Source organism: Leptonotus elevatus, chromosome 10 (assembly GCF_054856555.1).
Source record: "Leptonotus elevatus isolate MCC_2025b chromosome 10, RoL_Lele_1.0, whole genome shotgun sequence".
In the NCBI taxonomy this organism is placed as follows: Eukaryota; Metazoa; Chordata; class Actinopteri; order Syngnathiformes; family Syngnathidae; genus Leptonotus; species Leptonotus elevatus.
Window position 1 is genome coordinate 18,689,161 of NC_141248.1, and position 24,145 is coordinate 18,713,305.

General features: G+C 40.6%; 1 protein-coding gene across 6 annotated transcripts; it reads right to left on the reverse strand.

Moving 5' to 3' along the window:
- Window positions 1-370: 370 nt before the first annotated feature.
- LOC147167476 (SH3 and cysteine-rich domain-containing protein 3-like) lies at window positions 371-23,910 on the reverse strand. 6 transcript variants are annotated; one of them, XM_086087330.1, is made up of 14 exons: window positions 23,683-23,904; window positions 23,212-23,392; window positions 23,010-23,088; window positions 20,208-20,364; window positions 20,029-20,126; window positions 18,337-18,418; window positions 18,066-18,163; window positions 17,930-17,996; window positions 17,716-17,768; window positions 17,527-17,630; window positions 17,376-17,427; window positions 16,853-16,990; window positions 16,658-16,758; window positions 371-452 (listed from the first exon to the last, which is right to left on the reverse strand). In XM_086087330.1, exons 2-13 carry the CDS (start codon window positions 23,226-23,228, stop codon window positions 16,660-16,662), a joined length of 1,044 nt encoding a protein of 347 aa, XP_085943456.1. In that variant the 5' UTR covers window positions 23,229-23,392; window positions 23,683-23,904; the 3' UTR covers window positions 371-452; window positions 16,658-16,659. The 6 variants fall into 6 exon arrangements, 5 of the variants coding, with proteins under 5 accessions (XP_085943456.1, XP_085943458.1, XP_085943457.1 ...); XM_086087332.1 differs by lacking the exon at window positions 371-452 and adding an exon at window positions 23,550-23,651 and having other exon boundaries at window positions 16,343-16,758; window positions 23,212-23,453; window positions 23,736-23,900; XM_086087331.1 differs by lacking the exon at window positions 371-452 and adding an exon at window positions 23,550-23,651 and having other exon boundaries at window positions 16,343-16,758; window positions 23,212-23,453; window positions 23,726-23,900.
- Between the last annotated feature and the right edge of the window lie 235 nt (window positions 23,911-24,145).

Sequence of the window (24,145 nt, forward strand, 5' to 3'; positions counted from 1 at the left end):
TATATTTTTTGCAATCTCTATACGTAATGGCGGTACATGTATTCCGTTACTCCCCAAGCCACACGTCACTCACCAGGCCAGGCCCCGCCTTCTAAAACCAGGCACACTCGCGAAAATACTTTTACAGTCTTGGAGGCTGCTTAACTAACAAAATTGTAGCATCATTTATTTCATGTGTTTCCCTAAATATATATATATATATATATAAAAAAAAACATTTTATGCAAAAACAATCACATTAGTCGCCTCCCATCCTGCCACGGATTGAAAGAAAAGCAGGCAACACAATGTTTTGAAATGTGATTGGAAAAAAAAAAGGAACACAATCTTGCTGCGACGGAGGTAATTCCGATGCGTCTTGAAGATGTCGCTCGTTGGTCACGCAGAGTTAATGAGGCGCCGCCCTCGGCTCTAAGTCATCCTGCCACCGCTGCCGATCCCGGCCACGATTACTGTAATGAAACGCTCAGGACATTATTAAGCAAACGCCACCATATATCCATTTAGGCGGCCGCCGATGGAATCGGGAGACGCGTAAGCCGGAAAGCAAGACGTACAATGAAACGAGTGACAAAGGAGACGATGGAGATAATATATAGCGGACGCGGTGACGCTTATCAGAGTGGTTGTCTTTTGCGGTGCTGCGTGGATCGACATTAGCAACCCAGCCTCTTTTGTGTTTGGATGACTGACAACTCCATACAAACGGTTAAACAATATAAAAGTAGACCAAAAAAATTGCGCAATAGAGGGAGTTGTTAGCCAAAGGGGGGGGGGGGCCCTTGTCTGATTTGAACCTTTTACAGGGCGAGGAACTCAATTTGGTGAGCCTTATCTCACAAGAAGGCAGGGTTTCCCCCAGCGTTTTATAATGCTGGCGGCCCGCCAGGCTCAATGTCCCGCCGACCCGAAGAGTAGATGAGTAATAGTCGTCCGCAACCCCCGTCCACGGATGCGATTCGCGCTGCTTGTCATTCGTGTGCTTGTGAAGTAAAATGAATGATAAATGATGTGAGAATTGCACATTTTTAATTGTACTTAAATGACAAATAAAAAGAAAACTTGAACTGCAATCTAAGGTTGGGATTTAATCATTTCTGTAAATGTATAATCCATTTCCTGATATGTCAGTTGGTATCGAACCATCGAATGTACTTGTTCGAATACATGGCTAATGGCGTATTTATTTTTGAAAAGTGTCATCTGATGCTAAAAGCTAACACCACGCATTTAATAATTTCCTGATATGATAGTTAGTTGGTATACATGTATATCACTTAGAATAACGGTCACGGTTATATATGCAATGTATAGCTGGAGGCGGGATTCGAACCTGCAACCTCCTGGTTACTGGACAATGCACTTGCCACCGAGCAGTATCAGACACCTGGCGATGATGATCGGTTGTATTTTTAAGTTCAATGTCGGTCCCATTGGAAATGGAATGGGGAGAAGTTGATATTTCATGTTAAATGTGTGTTAATTCTACTTTTCTTAAGCTCAATTGACATCATATTGTCTCTACTTAACACCGCAACAATGGCTTCCCGTGGCGCATGCTCGGTTGCGAGAAGAATTGATGCGATAAGAGCGTGCGTCCATCTGCCACCGTTGCGCTCCCAGAGAGAGAGAGTATTTTTCATGGAATTATCTCTTCCTAATGACCAGCGGATTCTAATTAAAAGCGTGATTAGGGCTCGCTCTTAAGCACCTTATTGGAAATTACGTACGATCCATTCTGGCTGATGGCGAAGTCGGAGAGATACACTTGTGCTGATGGCTCGGGTCAACGTGCTGCTCTTGCGCTTTTGCTCGACTCAAAAAAGGACACCTTCGCATTGCGCGGCAGAGGGAGAGACCATCAAAAAAGGAATATTTATTTCACAGGTGAAGTAGGAACAATAAGATAGCGTTTGCTGCGCCTTTGCGAAAAACGACATCATGTCGTCAAAGCGGTGCGGTCAATTTAGTGGCGCTCCCGTCGGGTTGTCGCTCCTGTTTGCCGATTCAATTATGCAATCCATACGAGAGAAGAACAGCAATTGTCCCACTTCTGCCATTGGAAAAACAATAAAGCTACATTATGTCGCCATGTTTTCGGTTTTTGCCACGCTGTGAAAACACTCTTAAATGAGTAGCCATTGTGATACGCACACACAACAATTCTATTAAAGTCTATTGATTTTTCCACATGCAGCCATGGAGTATTGATCCCATACATTTCATTTGGAGATGTGAAATTCGACTGGTTAAGTCGGAAACTTTACCCAGTGGCGTCTCAATAAATATTAACTCATATTAATACTTCTTTTTTCTATATACCTTTTCCTTCACTTCCTAAAAACGTATTTCTAAGTTGTTGTTTTTTGTTTTTGCTAGAGCATACAGAAGGCTTTGATACACCTTCTGACGTGAAGAGGTGGCTTAAAGCAATGGTAGTTATTACAACAAAAAAACGGCCAGCAGGTGGCACCAGCGTATAAGAGATCAACCAGGGCCATGTTGCAACAAGCTCTTTTTGCCAGTGTTTTCAACAGGTTTGCGAATAATGATGAAACTTAGCTATATTCTAATGCTAATTGCTGCAAAACCAAAACAGATACAGATATACTTTTTTTCTCTGATTAAAGAAGAGACTAATCTTTCTTTTGGTATGTTCCATGTTTTTATAGCAATTAAACACAATATTCTGTGCGCCTTGCAAAATCATACCTAATCCAGTCAAAGAGACGGGAGCAAAGGGGGTTGCTTCAGTGAAAATAGTGAATGAAGTGAGTGAATGTTAAAAAAAAAAAAAAAAGTGAAGCTCCCGGCTTGTTTTAAGTTCATCATGACTGTTGAAAACACTGGCAAAATGATCTTGTTGCAACATAAAAAAAATAAGAAATTATATTCAGTACATGTTATATATACAGCAAAAAAAAAAAAAGTACACAGAATCAATACATTTTTCTTAGTTGGGTTGGGTATCATTCTAAAAATGTCAAAACATTTGTCCGGCCATTGAAATTGCGCCAGCTGCACAGGAGGCAGGTTAGACCGGGTACTGGTAACTTCGCAGACCAGCGCAGGCCAACGGATCTGAGAGGACTCAGGTCTGCGCCACTGTGGGAGTGATCACAATCGACTTCTATCATGGGCAATCAAAGCGACTTCACTCATTCCCTTTAAATTTGGTGAGCTAGTCACGCACTGAAACACTTTTCGCTTGCGAAACGGGCACATGGAGGTCGAAAATAGAGAGACTCTAGATATGTTTTTTTCCAAGGCCAATACCGATAAGGAACTTTTTTTTTTAAGCATATGCTTGGCTGGAACTAAATAAACACTGACATAGCAGGTGTGGACATAACTGGTTTGTGAAGGGTACAAAATGACATCTTTAATGCTGTTGCAGAAATAATTTCCAGTCCCGACATATGAGTTTTGTAACGTAAACTGAACAATGTCGAATGAAGTAGTTTGTGCAGTACCATCATGCGGCTCAAAAAGAGACGCACAGTTCCATTTTTTTTTTTTTTCATCGTTTTATATTCATGGCCTGAAATTTGGACTTTTGGCACACACATTACTTAAGGGGGAAAAAAAACCATACCAAAGACATGATAATATGATGACATCTCCTGCTAGATTTCAATTACATATGTCTATTAATAGCCACTAATCACATGACACAGAGGTCAAACTACTGGCTTCAGACTATTCAGATTCTTTGTGTGAGTTACGAGTGAAGCAATCTGGCTTGTAGGTGGTCGGGCTGGATTCGCCAGATGACCCCGAGACCTTGAGACGTACGCTTGGAAGGCGGCATAACGGCGTTTAATCCAATTGCAGTGCAATGGCGGCCTTGCTGTCCGTCAAACTGTATCACGAGCATCAGGATTCAATCAAGAGAATTCCATCATTCTTTCCGATTGCAATGCAGGAGTGATATGAAATGTAATAAAGAAAGAGTGACGGTGAGAGTAGTGGCGTTATCTTTAGACAAGGTGAGGCAGGTGTGAGATGAGAGATTCTGTAACAGACGGGGGAAAAAAAGTTTCAGGACTGGTGTCACAAAAGATATATTTCATAGCCAAATTACAAACGAGGGCCCAACGATATGGATTTATATATATATATATATATATATATATATATATAAAAAAGAAAAAAGAAAGAGAGAGAGCGAAAAAGAGAGCGAGCGAGAGAGAAAGAGCAAGAAAGAGAGGGAGAGAGAAAGAGAAAGAGAGGGAGAGAGAAAAAAAGAGAGCGAGAAAGAGAGGGAGAGAGAGAGAAAGAGAGGGAGAGAGAGAGAAAGAGAAAGACGAGCCACAGAAATAGTTTTAATCAGCATCCCCCCTCCAAAAAAAAAAGACTATAAAACCGAATGGCTCAAAATGTCCCTCGAATGACTCGATGAAGAACGGCATCGATACCACGCGATGGCTCCTTGGCCTTGAAAACAAACGCAAAATAAAGAAGCATTCAAAGCTGATCAGTCTCGCGGTACAGGCTGCGCTCACGCCTCGCTCCTGACAGAGCATCTCTCCCGAGTTTGTGTCGGAGACGCCCGCCATTTCCTCCGGAGGCCATTTGTTGATCGCTGGCACCATTCTGTCATTCAACTGATTTACCTGAGGACAAAGACTTGAAACAATCCCGTCAATACGCATCAGTCTCTCCCGTCTCTCTCGCCACCGTGTCACTCGTCTGCGCTTTCAAAAATGACGCTTCACACGCGCGCGCGCAAATATTACTGAAAGTCATCCGGAGAAAAGGAAAAGGCAGGAAGAGTTTGGAGTGGAGTTGGAGGAAAAGTCTAGAAATCTCACATTTTTAACACATAATAGAGCGAGAGTAAGCAATGGAAAACATACAAATATTGTTCAACTTGTGCAACAGAGTACAGATGGTTCAGTTTACAGTTCCCAAACTAATCTCACAATATACATCAATAATCATGCCCAAAAACGCACTTTATAAAATGAACCTACAGCCGTTAGTTTTTGTCGGCGTAAAAAAACAGGATTCAAGAGAATTTGACAGTCAATCATCAGCAAAAATTTGGCTGACTTGAAATACTTCCTGTTTTCACAAAAAATCTGCCTGATTATCTCAAACTTAAAAAAAAAAAAAGTGTAATCAATACTTTAGTTTCTTCTATGGAACTATTCAAACTGAGTCTGTTGTTAGCATTAAGCGACATGCTGGTTGGCTGAAGTGAGAAAAGGCGGAAATAAGAGCTTTGTGAGTTTATTTTGAGCCCCATTACCCCCATTACAGACGAGTACGTGCTCTCGTATAGGCGGAGGGTGCAGGTGGCCCTGCGAGGGGAACGCCTATCAATCTCTACCCTTCGGCTCTGGCCATTTATACACCAGCTGGTCGCGGCGACAATCGGCCCAACCCGAGCCACTATTTGTCCGCCTGTCCTCCATCTTTCAGATAATCAGTCCATCAACGCTCACAATCTGAGCACCCGTCCAGCAATTCATCTACCTGCCCATTCATGTGGCCATCATTCAAGCTTTTTGTCCATCATCTAGCTGTGCATCCAGCTTTATACACACACATACACACACTTTTAGTGGCTCCATTAGGACGTCACAGACTCTAGAACAAATGACCCCCCCACCCAAAAAAAAATGAAGCTGTTTGCTCAATAGATGAATTGGAAGAAGTACGAGGAAAGAGGAAAGACAATTAAAAAGCGTCAAATAGAAAAAGCCTAAGTACAGATGCCGTGGGCAGCCTGGGTAACCGAGAGCCTCTGGAATCAATTACAAGTCCTCAGATAAATCGGCTAATTGAAATGGATTCGCGCTACAGGATCATTCTGCTGTACAAGCAGCCGTGAACCGGCAGCGCAGAAGAAAGATTACACGTCATCCTGCCGTCGTGTTAATTCGATACTTATTTTAGCTGCGTTGTGTTCCCCGATGGCCTTGGTATGAAATTATGAGGCCAAAAATATTTGTGGTGAGCAACCACACCTTTGGTATCTTACACAGCAGGCAGCCTATCGTTCTTTTAGTATATATATATATTTTTAACTTCCAGCTATTCCTGCAATGTACTAGACAAAATGAGTTTTTTTGTTAGCATTTGTTAGTTAGCCTTAAGCTAAACAGAGCATTCGTTTGGGTTAGCATAAGGCTAAACAGAGCATTCGTTTGTTAGCATTATATCAAGCAAAGCATTTGTTTGTCAATATTTAAGCCAAACAGATAATTCGTTTGTTAGCGTTATGCCAAGCAGAGCATTCGTTTGTTAGCGTTATGCCAAGCAGAGCATTCGTTTGTTAGCGTTATGCCAAGCAGAGCATTCGTTTGTTAGCGTTATGCCAAGCAGAGCATTCGTTTGTTAGCGTTATGCCAAGCAGAGCATTCGTTTGTTAGCGTTATGCCAAGCAGAGCATTCGTTTGTTAGCCTTAAGCCAAGCAGAGCATTCGTTTGTTAGCGTTAAGCCAAGCAGAGCATTAGTTTGTTAGCCTTAAGCCAAGCAGAGCATTCGTTTGTTAGCCTTAAACCAAGCAGAGCATTCGTTTGTTAGCGTTAAGCCAAACAGAGCATTAGTTTGTTAGCGTTAAGCTAAACAGAGCATTCGTTTGTTAGCATTAAGCTAAACAGAGCATTCGTTTGTTAGCATTAAGCTAAACCGATCATTCGTTCACTAACTGCCAAACTACTGCCAAATTTGCATATGACACTCAGACTATTTCCTTAGGAACTAGGAAGAGAGGGCATTTCTGCCTCGCATAATCAGGATTATAACAGTTACACACGCTGATCTTACCATTCAATAGCTACTGTGTATTAAATACAAAATATAGAACACAAAAAAGCCTATTATTTCAACCGCAGCACCTTCTTGTGGGTGCACTCACTACAAACATCCCTCAGTGCTATTCGACATATATGCAAACCCTGATATAAAATGCAAAAAAACAAAAAACAAAAAAATGGTGCCGAGTCTGCAAAAGTGATACGGATGTTGCATTCCGGGGAGGAAGGATGTCGATACCGTGCTGTCAACGTGACACGGATATCGTAGTGAAGCTGTTATACACTCAGCCCACTAATTGTAATGCTCTTGTAAGCGTGTGATTGGACTACGCCACTACTTTTATAAGACATGTGACGCATCAATAAGCCGATACAATGAGAGCCACACATCCAGGAAGACGTTGGACAAGGAAGCAGGAGAAGAAGAAGCCATTCCATTTTGGTGCAGATCTGGATGAAGATGCAGATTTTGCCGTGTGAGTCATAATTTAAAAGAATCGAAGGAATAAAGTCCTAATATAATCAGTAAAAGATTGTAAACTTGCATGGAAAAAATAAGATCTCACAAGAAACAAAAGTCATACAAAAGCCATAGCAGACACAAAATTCTCTTTTTTTTTCTAAAGAAAAAAAAACATCTTAACCTTTGAGTGTGTTGATGTGAAAAGCTCCATAAAAACTAAATACGCGCGACTGGCATGTTTGTTGCCTGGAACGCGTACTAAAATGAATGAGTAAGTTCTCATTGATCGTCATCCACACGACGCACGCTCAAAAGGTTGGTGCATGCGTGCAGGAATACAGTAAAACAAGCCCGAGGGCCAACTATTAGCAAGCAGGAGGTCGTGCGCGGACATTTCATCAGCCTTCCCTGCACGCCCTCCGGCGCTCTCTTTTATTCATGCCAGCTCACTACTTCCTTTTTACTTAAGTATTATTTTCCTCCTGCGTCTCTGCTTTTCATTCTCTGCCACCTATTGGAAGTCCTGGAGACTTCCACTGAGTAAATGTGTGTGCGAGCGTGTGACTGAGAATGTGTGTGTGACTGAGTGAGTGAGTGAGTGAGTGAGTGAGTGTGTGTGTGTGTGTGTGTGTGTGTGTGTGTAGGTGTGTGTGTGTGTGAGAGAGTGAAGGTGTGTGTGAGTGTGAGAGAGTGAGTGTGTGAGTGGGAGAAAGTATGTGTGAGAGTGAGTTTCCTAGAAAGCGCAAGTGAGAGTATGAATGAGTGAGTGTGTTTGTGAGAGAGTGTGTGTGAGAGAGTGAGGGTGAGAGAATGCGAGTGTGTGAGAGATTGTGTGAAAGAGTAATGTGAGCATGTGGGAGAAAGAGTGTGTGTAAGAGTGAGTTTCCTAGGAATGCGTGAATGAGAGTATGAGTGAGTGAGTGAGTGTGTGTGTGTGTGTGTGTGTGTGTGTGTGAGAGAGAGTGTGTGATTGTGAAAGAATGTGAGAGAATGTGTGTGAGTGTAAGAGAGAGCGAGTGTGCGTGAGAGAGTGAGTGAGTGAGCAAGCAAGTGTGTGAGCATGTGAGTGAGGGAGTGAGTGAATGTGTAATGTGAAAGTGTGGGAGAATGTTGTGTGAGAGAGTGTGTCGAAGAGCCTGGGAGAAAGTGTGTGTGTGCGTGTGTGTGAGCAAGAGAGTGAGCAAATGTGTTACCGTGAGAGTTTGTAAGACAGTGAGTGAGAAATTGTGAGAGAGTTATGAGAAATGTGTTTGTGTGTGTTGTGTGAGTAAGAGAGTGAGAGAGAGTACGGCGTGAGTGAAAGTGTGGAAGAAACAGTGTGTGAGAGAAAGAGTTCCTGAGAAAAAGTGTGAGAAGTGTTTTAAGCGTGAGTGAGTGTTGTGCGTGTGAGCGAGTGAATGAGTGACATGAGAAAGGGAGGGTGAGAGAATGTGTGTGAGAGAGTCAGGAGAAATGTGTTAACGTATGTGTGTGAGAGTGCATGAGTGACTGTGTGAAATAAGAGAGTGTGTGAGGGGAGAGAGAGAGAATTATATAAGAGCCTGAGATAGTGCTGTCTCTCTCACAAAAACAGCCCCACATATCCCGTCAAGTTGCTTACCTGTCCACCTTATCGTCTTAAATCAGCCCTGACAGCAGCGGGCCCACCCACACCCTGTCCTGGAGAGGGGAGAGGAGGGGGGGGGGGCACCACATTATGAAACAATTAGGCCCTTAATTGACAGTTAATTAAGCTAAAGTCAATTTGACCTTGAGACCGGTGAGGCGCCAGGAAAACTGACGTCATCGTATCACTTGTCGGATCTTCAACACCAGATCAGATGTTTCTGCGCGCGTGCGTGTCCGCGCATGTTTGTGTGCGCGCGACGTCACATCGCACTTTATCTGTTGATTGCGCTGAGTTAGTCGTTAAGTGTTAATTACGTGTATCGCACAGTCGCCTTCATAGCTACTGTCTGAGTTTGCGCGCGCGTGTGTGTGCAATTAATTATATGCACGTGTTACACTGTTTTAGAACTTTTTTTCTCATGAGTGTCAATTATCTTTTGAAGATTTTGTGACAGAACTAATATATGAGGTGCTGTTTCAGGATTAACGACATCTTTTATAAATACTAGATTTCTTTAAAAAAAATTATAATAAAAAGGCTTTTTGGCATTGCACAATTAAGATTTAAAATAAAAAAAGACACCTTTTTTTGTAAATAATAATAATAATAGTGTGTAGGGCCGCCCCCTTTGCATGCAATTGTAAGAAGCGAATGAAAGTTGGCGTCTATTTGATGTGAGGCATTGATTATATTAAACCTACTGATTATTTAAACCAATGTGTGAAAATATGGTCAAATCAAACCGACGAGGCAAAAAGTCAAATCCTTCACATTCATGCGACAGTTTGACCTTCGTCGGCCGTTTGTCCCGCCGCGTCCGTTCTTAGCGCGTCAAACGCTTCAGATTAAAAATTCGACTTCCTGCCGAGCGAGCAGTCAGTCAACAAGCCGGCATTCATCAAAAACGATGCGTTTGCCGTTTTTTGGCGTCGGAATGCGTGGCGAGCGTGACAAATTTGTCTCCGCTTTGTGTCGCGCTGACAGGACGGAGGCGACGCGTCTCGGCCGACCGGCTTTGTGTGATTAAAGAGACGGCGGGCGCAAACCATCTGCCTGTCACGTCCATCTGTCATCGCCCGGCGCTCGCCATCAGCTGCTCATCACTCAAAAAAAACAACAACAACAATGGTGGGGAGGGGGAGGGGCCGTGTTCGAAAGAGAGAGAAATTTGTGAGATGCTACATACTAGAAGGATGCTGCCACCACACATTTAACCTAACAAGTTACTTGAGAGTGATCCTTTCGTCGACGAAAAATGTGTCCCAAAAGTTTTTTCGGACGAAAATTAAACAAAAATTCTAAATTGATTGCATTTTATCAATGACAAAAGAGAAAAACAGTTTGAGTCAAAAGACTATAACTAAAACTAAATTAAAATTCCTTGTCAATATTAACACTTAACAGTACAGATGATGTTTTCGCTTGGTCACGGTAACTTTTCAAAATTTCCAATTTTTGTAAAATTCTGACTTTTTGGGAGAAAATTTGGGACATTTTGTTTCAATATCACTTTTTTTTTTTTTTTTATTAACCTTATTCAATGAAAATATACGGAAGAGGATTAGGGCCAGTGAAGTAGAGGAGGGGAAAAAAATTGGCAGGATTCTGATTTTATTCACAGAATTCTGATTTTGATCTCAGAATTCTGACTTTAAAGTGAGAATTCTGACTTTATTCTGAAAGCAGAATTCTGACTTTAAAGTGAGAATTTTGACTTCAGAATTCGGAGATTAAAGTCATTAGTCTGACTTCAGAATTCTGACTATTCTGAAAGCAGAATTGTCATTTTAAAGTCAGAATAATGAGATTAGAGTGAGAATCCTGCCCCAAAAAAATTCCTCACTCTTCACTGGCCCTAATCCTCTTTCGTAGAAAATAAAGTAGTCCTGTAAAATTAGTTGATTTTTTTTTTTTACGTCATTGCTGTTTTATCACAGGTCTAGCTCAAAGTGCCCACACGGGTGGAATTTTCCTCTTTTTGGTATTTTCGTAGACAAGCAAGTAGGAAGTTGCATTTACGCCGTTGTGGGAGTGAACACAGCCGATTTACGAGCCAAAGCTGCGCCACTCTTTCCCTTTAAAGACTGTGCACACAGTTGCTGACATTGCAAAAGCAGAAATAAACTCACTGGAGTCCATGCAGAAAATCAAAGTTCGTTTCAAAGGAACTGCAAGCAGACCAGGCCAGGGCTATCATCACAGATGACCGCTGTAAAGAGGGGCACTTTGAAACCAACTTTCCTTCTCGTCCATGTGCATGTAAAACTTCCACGTCTTGTAATATCACCGTTATCGTGTGAAATGGTCTTTTTTCCAATCACTGTTTTTCCTTACCCCCCGGATAAAGACACAGTCAGCAAAGGGCCCGTTGGGAGTTTGTGGGCAAAAGCAGCCCTCATCTTTCATCTTTGTATTCCTGGCCGCGTTCCCTCTTTCCCCACCTCCACCTCCATCTCTGTCTTTCCCTCTGTCCCGCAGCCACATCCCCTCCCGTCTTTCCCCTCCCTCTCCTCACGCCGAATATCTCTCTGGGATTATCGATTTGGCGTAGGCCGTGATGGAGTCTTGCTGGGTGTAATGCGGGGCCCCCAAGGTGTCTTCGGAATGGAGAGCATCATGACTTATGGACTAAGTATAGTTACGCTTTCACAACACCTGAATCACACACACACGCACACCCTTGTGTGGAGACGAAGGATGTGCACATTGATCATACACATTGAATTCGCATTGCTGAAATAGCAAAATGACACGGGAGGAAAAACTCCAAGGTATCATTGAACGTCTTCTGGGAATTTTTTGTTGTTGCATCCAGGTAAGTTTTCTACAAATGTACCAAACATAAAACAAGAACCCCCCCGCCCCCTAAAAAGAAATATTATTATTATTATTGTATTTTATTTAAACAGACTCTGCTATCTTAATGCTAACATACTAAGGGAAACGACACAGGCACATGGGCTAACAATTAGCATCGATGTGGTGTTGTTGTTACCCTTTAAAAATGCGTTATAAGTGCTTGCTTGAACAATAGAAAATACAATTTCCATTTGTGAGTTTTTTTTTTTAAAGATTTAATGTTAATTCTTAATTTCTCCTCACAGCATGTGGTAGCATTATACATTAAAAAAAAAAGCCTTAATTTTCATATTTACTGTATCCACATCTGCTGAAAAAAAGAGAACATGTGTTTTAAGGAACTTTCAGTTCATGTTGATTATAGCGGCGCCATATGGACAGAAGTAGTAATGTTATGCCTGAAGGAAGACCACATTTCCCATGATGACAAGCGCAACGCGTAATTTATTTTTTTTAGCTAATGCCAGCGAGTTTAAGCCAGGCCAATGTTGATCCTTGACTGTCCTTTTATCCAGGTACCTTTGCTTTTTTGTTTCGTTTCCTCAGGAAAAAAAAAATCTGTTGTTTTGCAGCTTCTGCTAGGTAAGCATTCATCGTGCGTCGACATTCAAATTGACTTCCGTCTTTGTAACGAATGGGGAAAGTGACGTATGCCATAAAGCATTCAGCCTAGTTGTAGTTTTTTATTGTGTGGCAGTGTTCCTACCATCCGCCTCAAAGTTGTTTGGTACTAGTAAAAATTATTCTTTTTTTATCTATACTTTTGGTCAATTTCCACGTGTGGGTGTCATTTTTTTTTTTTTTTATGAATTATTGACTAATCTTAAGTGTTGAAAGTGGATTATTAAAAATATCAAATTCGTTTTTGGGGTCTTCTGAAAAGCGACCATTTTGGAGGAACAAGGTTTTGGCCTGATACCAGTCATATGCTAGCATTCTTATTATCTAAAATATTTATTTGTTTTCCTGAAACAACATAAAATGGAGTATAACTGGTATCGATGACTCATTCTAACTTTGCACCGAGAACTATAATAATAATAACAACAACAACAGACTTGCTAAGCCAAGCTCGTGGTGGTCCCCAACCTTTTTTCTGTCAGGGATTGGTTCATGGTAGCACATATTTTAGCGGACTGCCAACCCTTCGTTGACAGTGGAGGTGTGCGGCTGGGCGTGGGGTGCTAATTTATAATCCCCATCCGACATTATGCTCTGCTACAACATCGACAACAACCACCGCCCACAACCATTTCCCCCTCCACTTCTATCGACGCAGCCCGGCATCAAATGTTGGGGGACCCCTATATGCTAAGCTATCTGTAACACTCAACTCATTTGGATTCCCGAGCATTCGGTTGAATTACAATTGATTTTTACCCCCCTCGCGCTGAAGTTATTCATACAACGTCGCGAGCTGCCGCCACGTATTATTGATGATAGTTTGCGGGGTTTACAATAGAGGCTGCATAATTGATTAAAAGGCGTTTATTGTGATGCTGCTTCCAAAATCTACGCATGCTTCTATCATGCATGCATTAACAAACACACTCTCTCCTGGAGCGTGCAAGCCAAAGCCCAAAAGCAAAGGCCGCTCATTGTAAATGCGTGAATCCTATTAGGATTGGCCCTAGAGTCGGCCTCTGCTTAGCAAATAAATAATAGTAATGATGATGATCCCTCATCTTGTCACTGGGGCGCACCCCCGGGAGAGAGGGAGGGGGGGCTGAGTGGAGAGTTTGGGTGGGGGGTGGGGCTCATCTTGGCCTAATTGGTTCCAACCCTGCAGCATTTTCCCGACGTCACCTCCCTAGCGCTCAGTATCCGCTCGGTAGACGCGAGTGTGCTTCATTCTCCCTGCTTCTCTGTCGGTACCCACTGCAGGGTTGGATCCCGCTTCTCTCACCAAAGTCAGCTGGGATAGACTCCAGTTACTTGCCACTCTAATGAGGACAAGACTGATGGAAAATGAATGGATGATCCCTGGAATTGACTGGTAACTATTCCAGGGTGGATCCCGCTTCTATTGCCAGGAGAAAGCTGGGATAGATTCCAGAGCTCTTTTATTTAAAAAAAATTTTTTTGCGGTTTTCTTTTATATTATCTATCAGTATGCAAACTTTTTTTTTTGGGGGGGGGGGGGGGGGCATTATAGCAGACTATGTCATCTTAGTGTCGCATTTCTGGCTTTAGATTGGCTAGTTAGCTTAGCATGACTTGGGTGACCAGACCTTACAATGTTTTCTGGCACAATTTTGTCCTGTTTATCTTACACTATTTATCTTGACAGACATATTTTGTCATCTTAATTTAGCTTTTAGGTCAATGTTTCATCAGAAGAGATATGAAAATATTTTATTAAGATTGAAAAGTTCCCAAGTGCTACCTTAACACAACTTTTGTAACGTGTCATTGTTTACATGACGCAAATAAACTATAATCACTACTTTTTTAAATCCTTAATTTCTCATCAGTTCTAGTATTAGCATATCGCTGGCGTCGGGCCGAAACCTCATAAGTCACAATTTGACATATTTCTTTTGTTATCTATACTTTTGGTCAATTTCCACGTGTGGGTGTCTTTTTTTTTTTTTTTGAATTATTGACTAATCTTAAGTGTTGAAAGTGGATTATTAAAAAGATCAAATTCGTTTTTGCGGTCTTCTGAAAAGCGACCATTTTGGAGGTACAAGGTTTTGGCCTGATACCAGTCATATGCTAGCATTCTTATTATCTAAGAATAATTTCCCCCCTGTCCCTGTTCCAGTGCACTTCTCCTGGCCGGAGTTCTTCCGATATTCCTCGAAAGCATCATTACATTGTTTGGTATTGTATCAATTTGGCCCCGTTTTTACATTGCTAACAACAGTGACATTTACTTGTTTGTTTAAAAAAAAAAAAAAAGTATTTGATTATCTTTTGTGGTGAGATGTAGTTGCAAGGTTTTAGTAGCCTGTGAGAGGATGGAGACAGGAAGCAGTTCTGGCAATGTCCTGCCGAGTCGGCCAAACATTTCTCAACCACAAAAATCAATAAGAGTCTGCCAGGCAAAGAGAATCTCTAATACAGTTATGACTTTTCATCACATGAGGGTTTTGTAAATACTAAATGTTCAGGGTGATACACGCAGCATGAAGCGGCAGCACTCCCACAAATTGATAACATTGTGTTTGAATTATCCTCACATTTGAATGTATTCAAGACATATGATGCATATTATGATAATTGGCAAACAAGCAATTCTATCAGCACATGAATGCATCATGCAAGTATAATCTCCTGGCATTTAATTAATAGGGGTGAGTAACAGTGCAATAACACGCTGATGCATTTTGGTCCTGGTTGAGTTTGTCAAAATGTGGCGCAGGAGAGCCCTCTGTTGGCTAAAAGAAACATTGCATGACATGCTTGTCAATGTGTTGTCTAGTTTTGATAGGATGATTTACAAAAAAAAAAGGGGGGGGGGGAGATAGATTACACAAACCTGTCCATTTTATCGGAACACCATGCAAGTTACCCCTTCCCATCCTTTGATTTTTTTCTTTCTTCAAAATGCTACAAAAGAGAAAGCAAAATACAATTGCCGAGACAGCTCATGCATATCATTTCTAAAATATGTCTGCTTAAGCAGGTTTGAGATATCCTGCTGTGTGGCATTAAGCGGAGGACGTCGTTTTCTGGGACAGAAGTGACCCGTGTCAAAGGTCTACTTGCTGCTCCCTCCAACAGATGACAAAGACGCGAAGAGAGAGGAAGAGAAAACAGATTCGGGACACACGGTGACAACTAGACTTCGTTGGTATCCCGGTCTGTGCCGTTTCACCGGAATGCCATTCCCGTCATTCCACATGGCAAACGGGCCCCTTGGTGCTACTTGTTGCTAATTAAGTCGCACATAAAACAGCTACCCAGCCCTTTGAAGGTCTTTAAATGCATCACATGAATCTGGCAAATTTGTGTGGGTATTTTTTAACAAGGCCAATAAAAAAATTCTTGTACATTCTGGACATGATTCAGATTGTTTGGAATTGCTTTTCTGAATCTCTGAGAAGATAATTGAAAATATTTTTTTAATCCTGAGTTGTCTGTGAACTGTTTTCTATGAAAGATAGGCGGTCCACTGTATAATTTTGAGTAGTAAAGTGGCCTATTGTTGTATGCAAGCAAAACAAAAACCACTAGATTATTCTTGAAGCTACCACAAACCTTTCAGCTAGCCACATAGCTAGCAAGGCAAGCCAGACAGTAAGCCAGATAGCTAGCTAGAAAGTTAGACAGCTAGAAAGCTAGAAAGTTAGCCAGCTAGCTAGGCAGCGTAAATATTTTACGTGCGTAAATGTTAGAAGTACATTTATTTTTAGCTAAAAACATTTTCTAAGTACAATTTAACTCAAAATGTTGGCTTAAAATCTGTACCCTGTAAAAGGCCAATAGAATTACCTTGAAGCAATACAAAAATTTCAGCTAGCTAGATAGTTGGTGCAAAAGATAATCATTTTGATGAACATTTTGCATAAATGTTTTTTTTTTCTCAGCTAAAAATATATTCAACAATGACAAAATCTCTCAAAATGTTGGTCTTAAATCTGTGTTTTGTTTTGACACAAAGCAAATCATTTGCTACAATGAACCACAACAAGATATCAAATGGACAAAAAACATCTGTGGCTTTTAATACGGTAGCGTCTTAAATTAAGTTTCAGTTCCTTCCTTTTCTTTCTAAGAACATCAATCAAACCACACATATAGAAATATCAAAGTCACATCTATTAAAGGCCAAAAAGAGTACATAGTTCTGACAAAAATGCTGCTACGTAGCATCAGTGCTAACCTCGTTGGTGGCTCCCATTGTGTAAAAACGTTTTAAATTGATTGAAATTGTATTCGTGTGAATGTGATATTAATGTTGACTATTCATTGCAACGAGCCACTGTTATACTATTAAACCAAAAAAACACCTTCAGATCTCCTGCAGTAAGTTGGCAGGGAAGAAGCCCAGCTTGCGTCCCGTGCTGACCTTCAGGTAACCGTTCACCTCATCACCTTTCTTCACCACAATCTGCACCCACACAATGAATTTTGTGCATCTCACACAATCTTCTTGGCCGCAAGTGTCATATTCTGTGCGTGTGTGTGTGTAAAAGAGTCTTCACCTGGTCTTTCTTCAGTGTAATCTGGCCCATTTCCCTGTTGCCAACAAAGGAGCGTGTCACCTTGTACACTCGCTCTCCGGCGCGTACTCGGATGATGTAGTTGGCTGGGATGAAGCCCGTCCTCTCGCCTATCTTCCCCTGACGGGAGACAAATTTTAGCCCGAGACGCAAAGGAAAGTTGGTGAAGATGTATCGTTTTATAATATTTATCCATTTTCCACAATTTATACCCGAGATTATTTATTTATTATAACTTAAGCAGCAAAAAAAAAGTCAGCGATTAGGTGTTAGGGGCAAGTAAGACAGTGCCCCACCAGATCCAGCAGAGTTGGAAAAGTGTTTCTTCAGTTGGATTTTGAGGCAAAAAAAAGTCACACAAGTGGAGTACAAAAAGTTGATTCTCACAAGAACATACCCGAACATTCTCCACAGAGAAAATGTATTCTCTTTAGGGAAAAACGACGGTATCTCAAGGCACCATTTTGAGAACACACTTTCATGTTGGAAAGTGAGACGTACTCACCCTCCACCACTCTTCATTGGAGTCATCGATCACTGTGATGCGGTCGCCGGCGCTAGGCAACAAACAGGATGTCATTGTTGACTCATTAAAAAATGTTTTTTGTTTTTTTTTTTAAAGCATGACATGCAAGGACATTTTACTGCACACTTACTGAACATCCAAGTCATCTTTCTCAATAGCTTTGAAGCGGTACAGAGCCAAGTAGTAATGAGACTGACTGAACATGCCGATCTTCCCTGGCTGAGGCTTTTTACTCTGGCAACACATGAGAGAAATGTCGTCATCACATTTGTCCCTTCCTAGATTAACTAATTAGCATGATCATGTTTGTTAGTCTAACCTTGTCATCCGCCGCTGGAGCCTTGTCTCCTCGCTTGTCTGCCTCTGAGCTAGCTAAAAACACACAAAATATAGACGTTTATTATGACGATAATTTGGCAGTTTGCCAAACTGTTATCGCAAAAAAATTGCAAACAATGCTCATGGAATCAAGACACTTTGCCAATGATTCTGAACATTTTACAAATTAACCATAAATTAGTGACTTTAGTCACCTGCTTCGCTGCCGTTCTCCTGCTGTTTGGGCAGGGATTCGTCTTCCTCCATCATCATCATCATCATCTAAAACGAATAGCACGCTAGGACACCAATTATTGTAACAAATTGGATTGTACATGCGTCGACACTGACGTTCTTTTTGTCCTCTGAGCCTTTCTTGCGCTCCTTGTTGGCCATAATGACGCCGACGCGCAGCGTCTCAAACACGGGGTCGGTCCGATTCGACTGCGCTGGCGAACCAAAATCAACCAACCAACGAGAAGGAAAGACAAATGGAAAAGCATAAGCAGAGATACAAAAAAAAGAAAAAAAGAAAAAGAAAAAGAAGACATTTTATTACAGTTTCTTCAGTTTGTTTCGCTTAAGGATATTAGCTTAAGGATATTGCCGTAGTTGGACTCACAGAAGGGCAACAGCTGGGAGACGGTAGCATTTTGCTGGCTGCTGTACAGAGGAGAACTGTACGCTCTCCTGAAGCCTGGAGGCTGACAGACACACGACACACTCGCATGATGTCAAGCTTGGCCAAAGGTAATGATGGCATCATGGTATTTTTCCAACAATACAGACAGTAGTAGCAATAGCATCTCGGGATTTTGCAAGCAATACTCATGATGGTATCACGATACTGACGGCATCTCGATAGTTTCCCAAAAATATTTAGTATTACAATACTTAAGCAGAGGTGCAAATTTGTGGAACAATCACAAAAATTATATGAAAATGAGAGGTTCAATGACAATTTTTAGAAATGTAATGGTTAAAGGGATACTTGACTCATTGAGCAGATACTATTTCATCTATAATAAACTCATTCACTGCCATAAATTGATGGGGGAAAAAAGATTATTAAAAATTAGGGGTGATAAGCGATGAAAATTGTTCATCGCATGACTTCACTCATTATTAATCACAAATTTTATGTCTGTTCTAAATGTAGCATAAAAAAATTATAGGTTTTTATACTCTTGTTAACAAAAGTGGAAAAAAATGAACTAATCAAAATAGTTCAAATGAATTTTTGACGTCTATAGCCGTCAATGGCAGTGAATGGGTTAATGTGACAACTTAATAATTTTTTTATGAACAATTAATACCTTTAAAAACTAATTTTCCCACTTGCTGTCGACTCAAGATGACATCACCGGTGCTGAGGAAGTAGTTAACAGCCAATCATGGCTCACCTGTTTTCTGGGTTTGGTCTGCAAATTAAGCCATGATTGGTCGTTACCTACCGGTACTTCCTCAGCACAGGTGATGTCATCTTCAGTCGACAGAAAGTGGAAAAAAATAGCTTTAAAAGGTATTAATTCTACATGAAAAATAATGAAGTTATCAAATTCCTTCTGGACAAAATATTAACTTCTTACTGCTGAAAATGGCTCAATGAGTCAAGTATCCCTTTAAAGTACTAAACTAATAAGTAAACTAGGTATAAACAGTTTTTGTATTTTTTTTTTATTAGCTTGACCATTTGGACAAATTCTTGTTTACGTTATTTTTGTTGGGAAAAAAAAGTTGTTGTTTTTTTAATTAATTTAATTTCAGTATAATTATTAAATTTGTGTTGGCGGTTTGAAGGTTACAAAACTTGAAAAATTATATTGATAATGAAAGTGTCCTGACGGTTTACAAACGCCCAACAGTATCAAAACTGTTTGCCAAATATTGTCTCGTAATACTTTGCAAATGGTATGACACGTGTCATGACACTTGGCTAGCAATACTGACAGTATCACAATCTTTAACAAACAATACTGATATTTTGACCATAATACTAACAGTATCAAGATACTTTGCCAACAACACACCCAGTATCACAATACCGGTATCATCAGGTTATTTTGGTAAAAATGTTGATCGTATAATTCCACTGTATCAATGATACTGATAGTATCATAAAACTCTTTAAATAATACTGACAATATCACAATACTCTGCCAAATATATGTGATGCTATCAAAATTCTGTGTGAAAAAAACTGACAGTTTACAACTATACAAAAATGATACATTGGCACTGATAATATCAATATCATTTCAAACGTGCAGCTGCGAGATACTCGTAAAGAAGTAATAAAGAGAGGAAAGCTCACAATTTTTCCAAAGCACCTCTGGAACTCCACGTAGGACTGACACTGGTGGTGGATGCTGGTTTTGCAGTTCTTGCAGCGCAATGCAAACTTGTTGTTTACTGGAGACAGAGAAGAAAACGGTAAAAAAAAAAAATAATGAAATAAGTCAACGCTTGTAATGCACGAAGCCCGATACATACAAACGATCATGCGCGCGCACACGTCGCAGAACTTGGGCTTCTTGCAGTAGTGATCCTTGAACTTGTGCGGACGGTCGTTGATGGGTTTGATGGACTCCGGCGGGGGCGGCTCATCTCGCTCCTCTTCCTCTACTTCCTCGTCGTAGATGAAGTAGACCTGCGCCACAACACACACCATTTAGCGAGATAACACTTTCTAAAAAAAAAAAAAAATGCAGTTTCATTAGCAAATTTAATTTCCAGGGGTCCTTCAAAGAAAACATGTTTTAGAGATTTTGGATGATTGCTACCAAATTTTAACCCTATTAATAAGAGTCTAAAAAAGCCATGCTGTAAGACTAACAGGAAGTCGGCCATTTTAGGGCTCATTTTGGCCCTTCAATACCGATTTAAACCACGTATACTAGACAGATGGATGAGGTTAAATTGGAAAACCTTATGTGGGCGGATCATGTGGTTAAATTTGGCTCAGTAATGCTCCCCACTCCTTTGAATGTCTATCATGAGACCCACAAAAAAGTGGCTCAAGAATCCATGTCCAAAAAGTCTGCCATTTTAGGTTTGAAGCAGCCATGTGAGAGCAATTGTGCCCCATTTTAAGTCCAATTGTTACAAATTGGGAACAACCTACTTTGTAAAAATACGCCACAATAACCCTTGATATATTTATTTTCAATTTAGCCTTAGAAGCTAGTTTCACTTGGCAACAACATGAACAGACCCACAAAAAAAGACACTGGGAGTCAGCCATTTTGTTTCGAGGTAGCCATTTTGCCCCATTCCAGGTGTCCTTCAAAGTCTAACTTGTCATGGATATTTTGCTACCAAACTTCAATTGCCTATACTCGCCAATGCGTGATGTTACATTGTGAAGACTTTTTCTTTTCTTTGTGGTGTGTGGTCAGATCACGTTGATGAAGTTTAGCCCGGCAGCAAACACCCTCTCCCATCCCTTGAATTTGCTTAAAAAAATTTAAAAACAGCGCGTGAGGCCAGTTAGAAATTCACCTGGCAACATTTATTACAAGAAGAGCCACAAAAGTCTTAAAAAAAAAATACATACCTGATACTACAGTATACTATACGCACGGTGACACTAAATTGCAAAGACTTTTAGCAACACATCATATTAAACAGTGTCACCTGCGTACATTCTGCTTACTGTCAGAAAATGAGTTCAAAAAGTAACTTTGTAGACTCGACACGCCACAGGTGGGACAGCTTGAAAAGGCTTAGATCCCAAAATAGCCTTTGACTGCCAAGCGGCAGAATCCCCAAATGAAATGTAACAAAAGCTTTCCTACGCTACTCCTAAATATACTGCTGCACCGATCATGCAGGCAAACGCACATTTAGGCTTCAGACTTGAGCGGCCTCCAGCTCTCCATCATTGTCAGGATTAGAGGTTGTGCTGCGCTCGTCAGGCAGTGGATTAGCACCGCAATCAGCGGTAATACAGCACACTGTTCGCACATTATGCCGCCGTCACTCGGCAACTCGATCCAGCTGTCAGCGTTCCTAAAGCCAGCGGCCACAATGGCTCGGAACATTCCGGAATTCCCCCCCCCTCCGCCGTCCACTCTGGAAAACTGCTCCCCAGTGGTAACAATAGGTGATGGCTCTTCCCGGTGTTCAAAGGTATATATGGGGTGGCCATATGTCCAAAATACCACGCTGTGTCATGACATGTATTCTGCAGTATGTGTTCTTTTTTTAGGCCCCAAAAATCACCATGAAAATGTGAAATTTTTCTACTTAAGCTTTTATATACAGTAGTATAATTCAATAGAATGTAAAGAATTAAAGAGTCATTGCTGATCCTTGTGGTGTTAGCCTTGGCCACCAGGGGGCATTATAACACCTACAAACTACTATACAATTAAATATGTTGATGTAAAAGCAGAATAACAAAAAACTTACAGTATTAGTCATTTTTGCAGAGGATAAAGAACACATGCATCTTGGTATTGTTGGATGTTATGTTTGCATGTGTTGCTACAATTTGTGTTGTAATCTAAATCGTTTAAAGGTTTATAAGTACCACAATATTGATGCTTGTTTGGTTAGCCTGTCAATGGTGTTTACCATTACGCTTTAACATTTTAAGTTCAAAATATTACTATAGTACTGTGCAAGGTTATTTTAATTAACGAAACCTAACGAAAAAACAAAATCAAAAAAACAATTTCATTAACAAAATAAAATACAAACGAAAACGCTATAATTATAGCAAAAATGTACATCGTTTTAATCTTTGATACCATTATTAATTTAATGCATGAGCCTTTGGGGATGATTTTAAATGTGATGTTAAGTATATTTATTTAACTGGAATAAGGACCTTTGAAAGTGTGTCACACAGAAGTGACGTCATCTAGCAGCAGCCAATAGAAAAGCACTTTCAGATGACGTCGCTCCTGGGCGACAATTTTGCATGCTTGACTTTTGCCTCCAATGGCTCGGCTCGCCTGCTTTTTTATTTAACTCAGCCGTAAATAGGTAAAAAATGTGTTACTACATTTTACGATGGTGTTTATTAAATATTGCGCACATATAATACAAATTTAAAACGTAAACTGATAATGAAACTAGATAAAACTAAGCTTTTTTTAATTTTTTTTTTTTAAATAACTAAGACTAATAAGAACCACCCTGAAAACGAATTAAAACTAATCAAATTAAAAAAATAATAATAATGAAAATTCCCAAACTATAATAACCCTGGTACTGTGTTGATCGAGAACAACTACTGTATACTTTACTTGGGACATCTGAATAAACAACCCATGCGATATGACTTACCGTGTTATCCTCCTCTTTCACCACATTATCCGGTAGAGGGGGGTTGTCATGAATATCCACAGAGCCCTTGTCATCCAACCTGTCAACGTCACATAGCAGAACATCACAGAGGCATAAAAAAAAAAAAAATGCAGCACAGACAAATTCCACCATAGTATATAAACAGATTTTATAATAACCATTATTGTGTTCGTGTACTCACGAGTCGTAGTTGGCCATTGTGCACAGCCGAGGTTTTGGGTCCAAGATGGACTGAAATGCTGAGGTTTCAGGTCACAGATGCTGGGGTCATAGAAGTATCAGAAGGGTGCGGTACCAGGTCCAAGAAGTACTAAAAACTGAGGCTTTGGGTCCAAAATTATGAGAAGCGGAGTATTGTGGTACTGGAAGAACAAAAGTTGACGTTCTAGGTATCGACTGTACCAGAAGCTGAGGTCGGAGTCACTGCACATGCAAAATCGTTTCAAGCAAGATAGGAACAAATATGTGTGTGATCATGAAGAAAATCTATCAAGATTGTACAGGAATATTTTTACCCACCATTATAACGTCACGGTGATTTTCCTTGTAAGAAGGAAACTACTCAGATTACTTCGCTGAAAAACAAGCAGCCAGCCATGCAACACCACAAACATCTAAAAACTGACCCCAAAAAAAGATAGAAATGACTTACATGCACAATGTAGTTGATTAAGATAACCATAAATATTGAACACCTCTCCTCACGATTCTATCTGGCCGTCGTTTCCATGTCCGAGGTTTCCAAATGAGACTCCCAACAGGTGGGAGATTGGGAAAAGAAATGCCAGCATGGCCAGTCCAGCCCTTCCCAGCCCAGCCCGACTCTCCATGTGTGACAGTTTGGGACAGCTGAGCACTTGAAAATCTTTGAAAGGCTCTCCCAGCTGAATGGTAAAGAATTGCACAGCTCCCCAATTGCGCCCGGCCCCAATATAACCACTCATTTAAGAAGATGAGCACAGAGGATCTCCCTAGTACATTGCATTGTAGAAAAATACAATATCAAACTCAATTTCTGTATTAACAACATTGGAAAATGTCTTTTTAATTTAAGTTTGGATTTTAATTCATTGCACTCATAATCCCTTCAGGGTAAATTCAAGGAATGGGACACA

Excerpts from the sequence above, each read along its gene's own strand:
- LOC147167476 (XM_086087330.1), bottom strand. Across the intron at positions 17,997-18,065 it reads GCTCAGAGGACAAAAAGAAC|ATGATGATGATGATGATGGA; the intron begins GTCAGTGTCGAC and ends TATTCGTTTTAG. Across the intron at positions 17,428-17,526 it reads AAAGATGACTTGGATGTTCA|CGCCGGCGACCGCATCACAG; the intron begins GTAAGTGTGCAG and ends TTTGTTGCCTAG.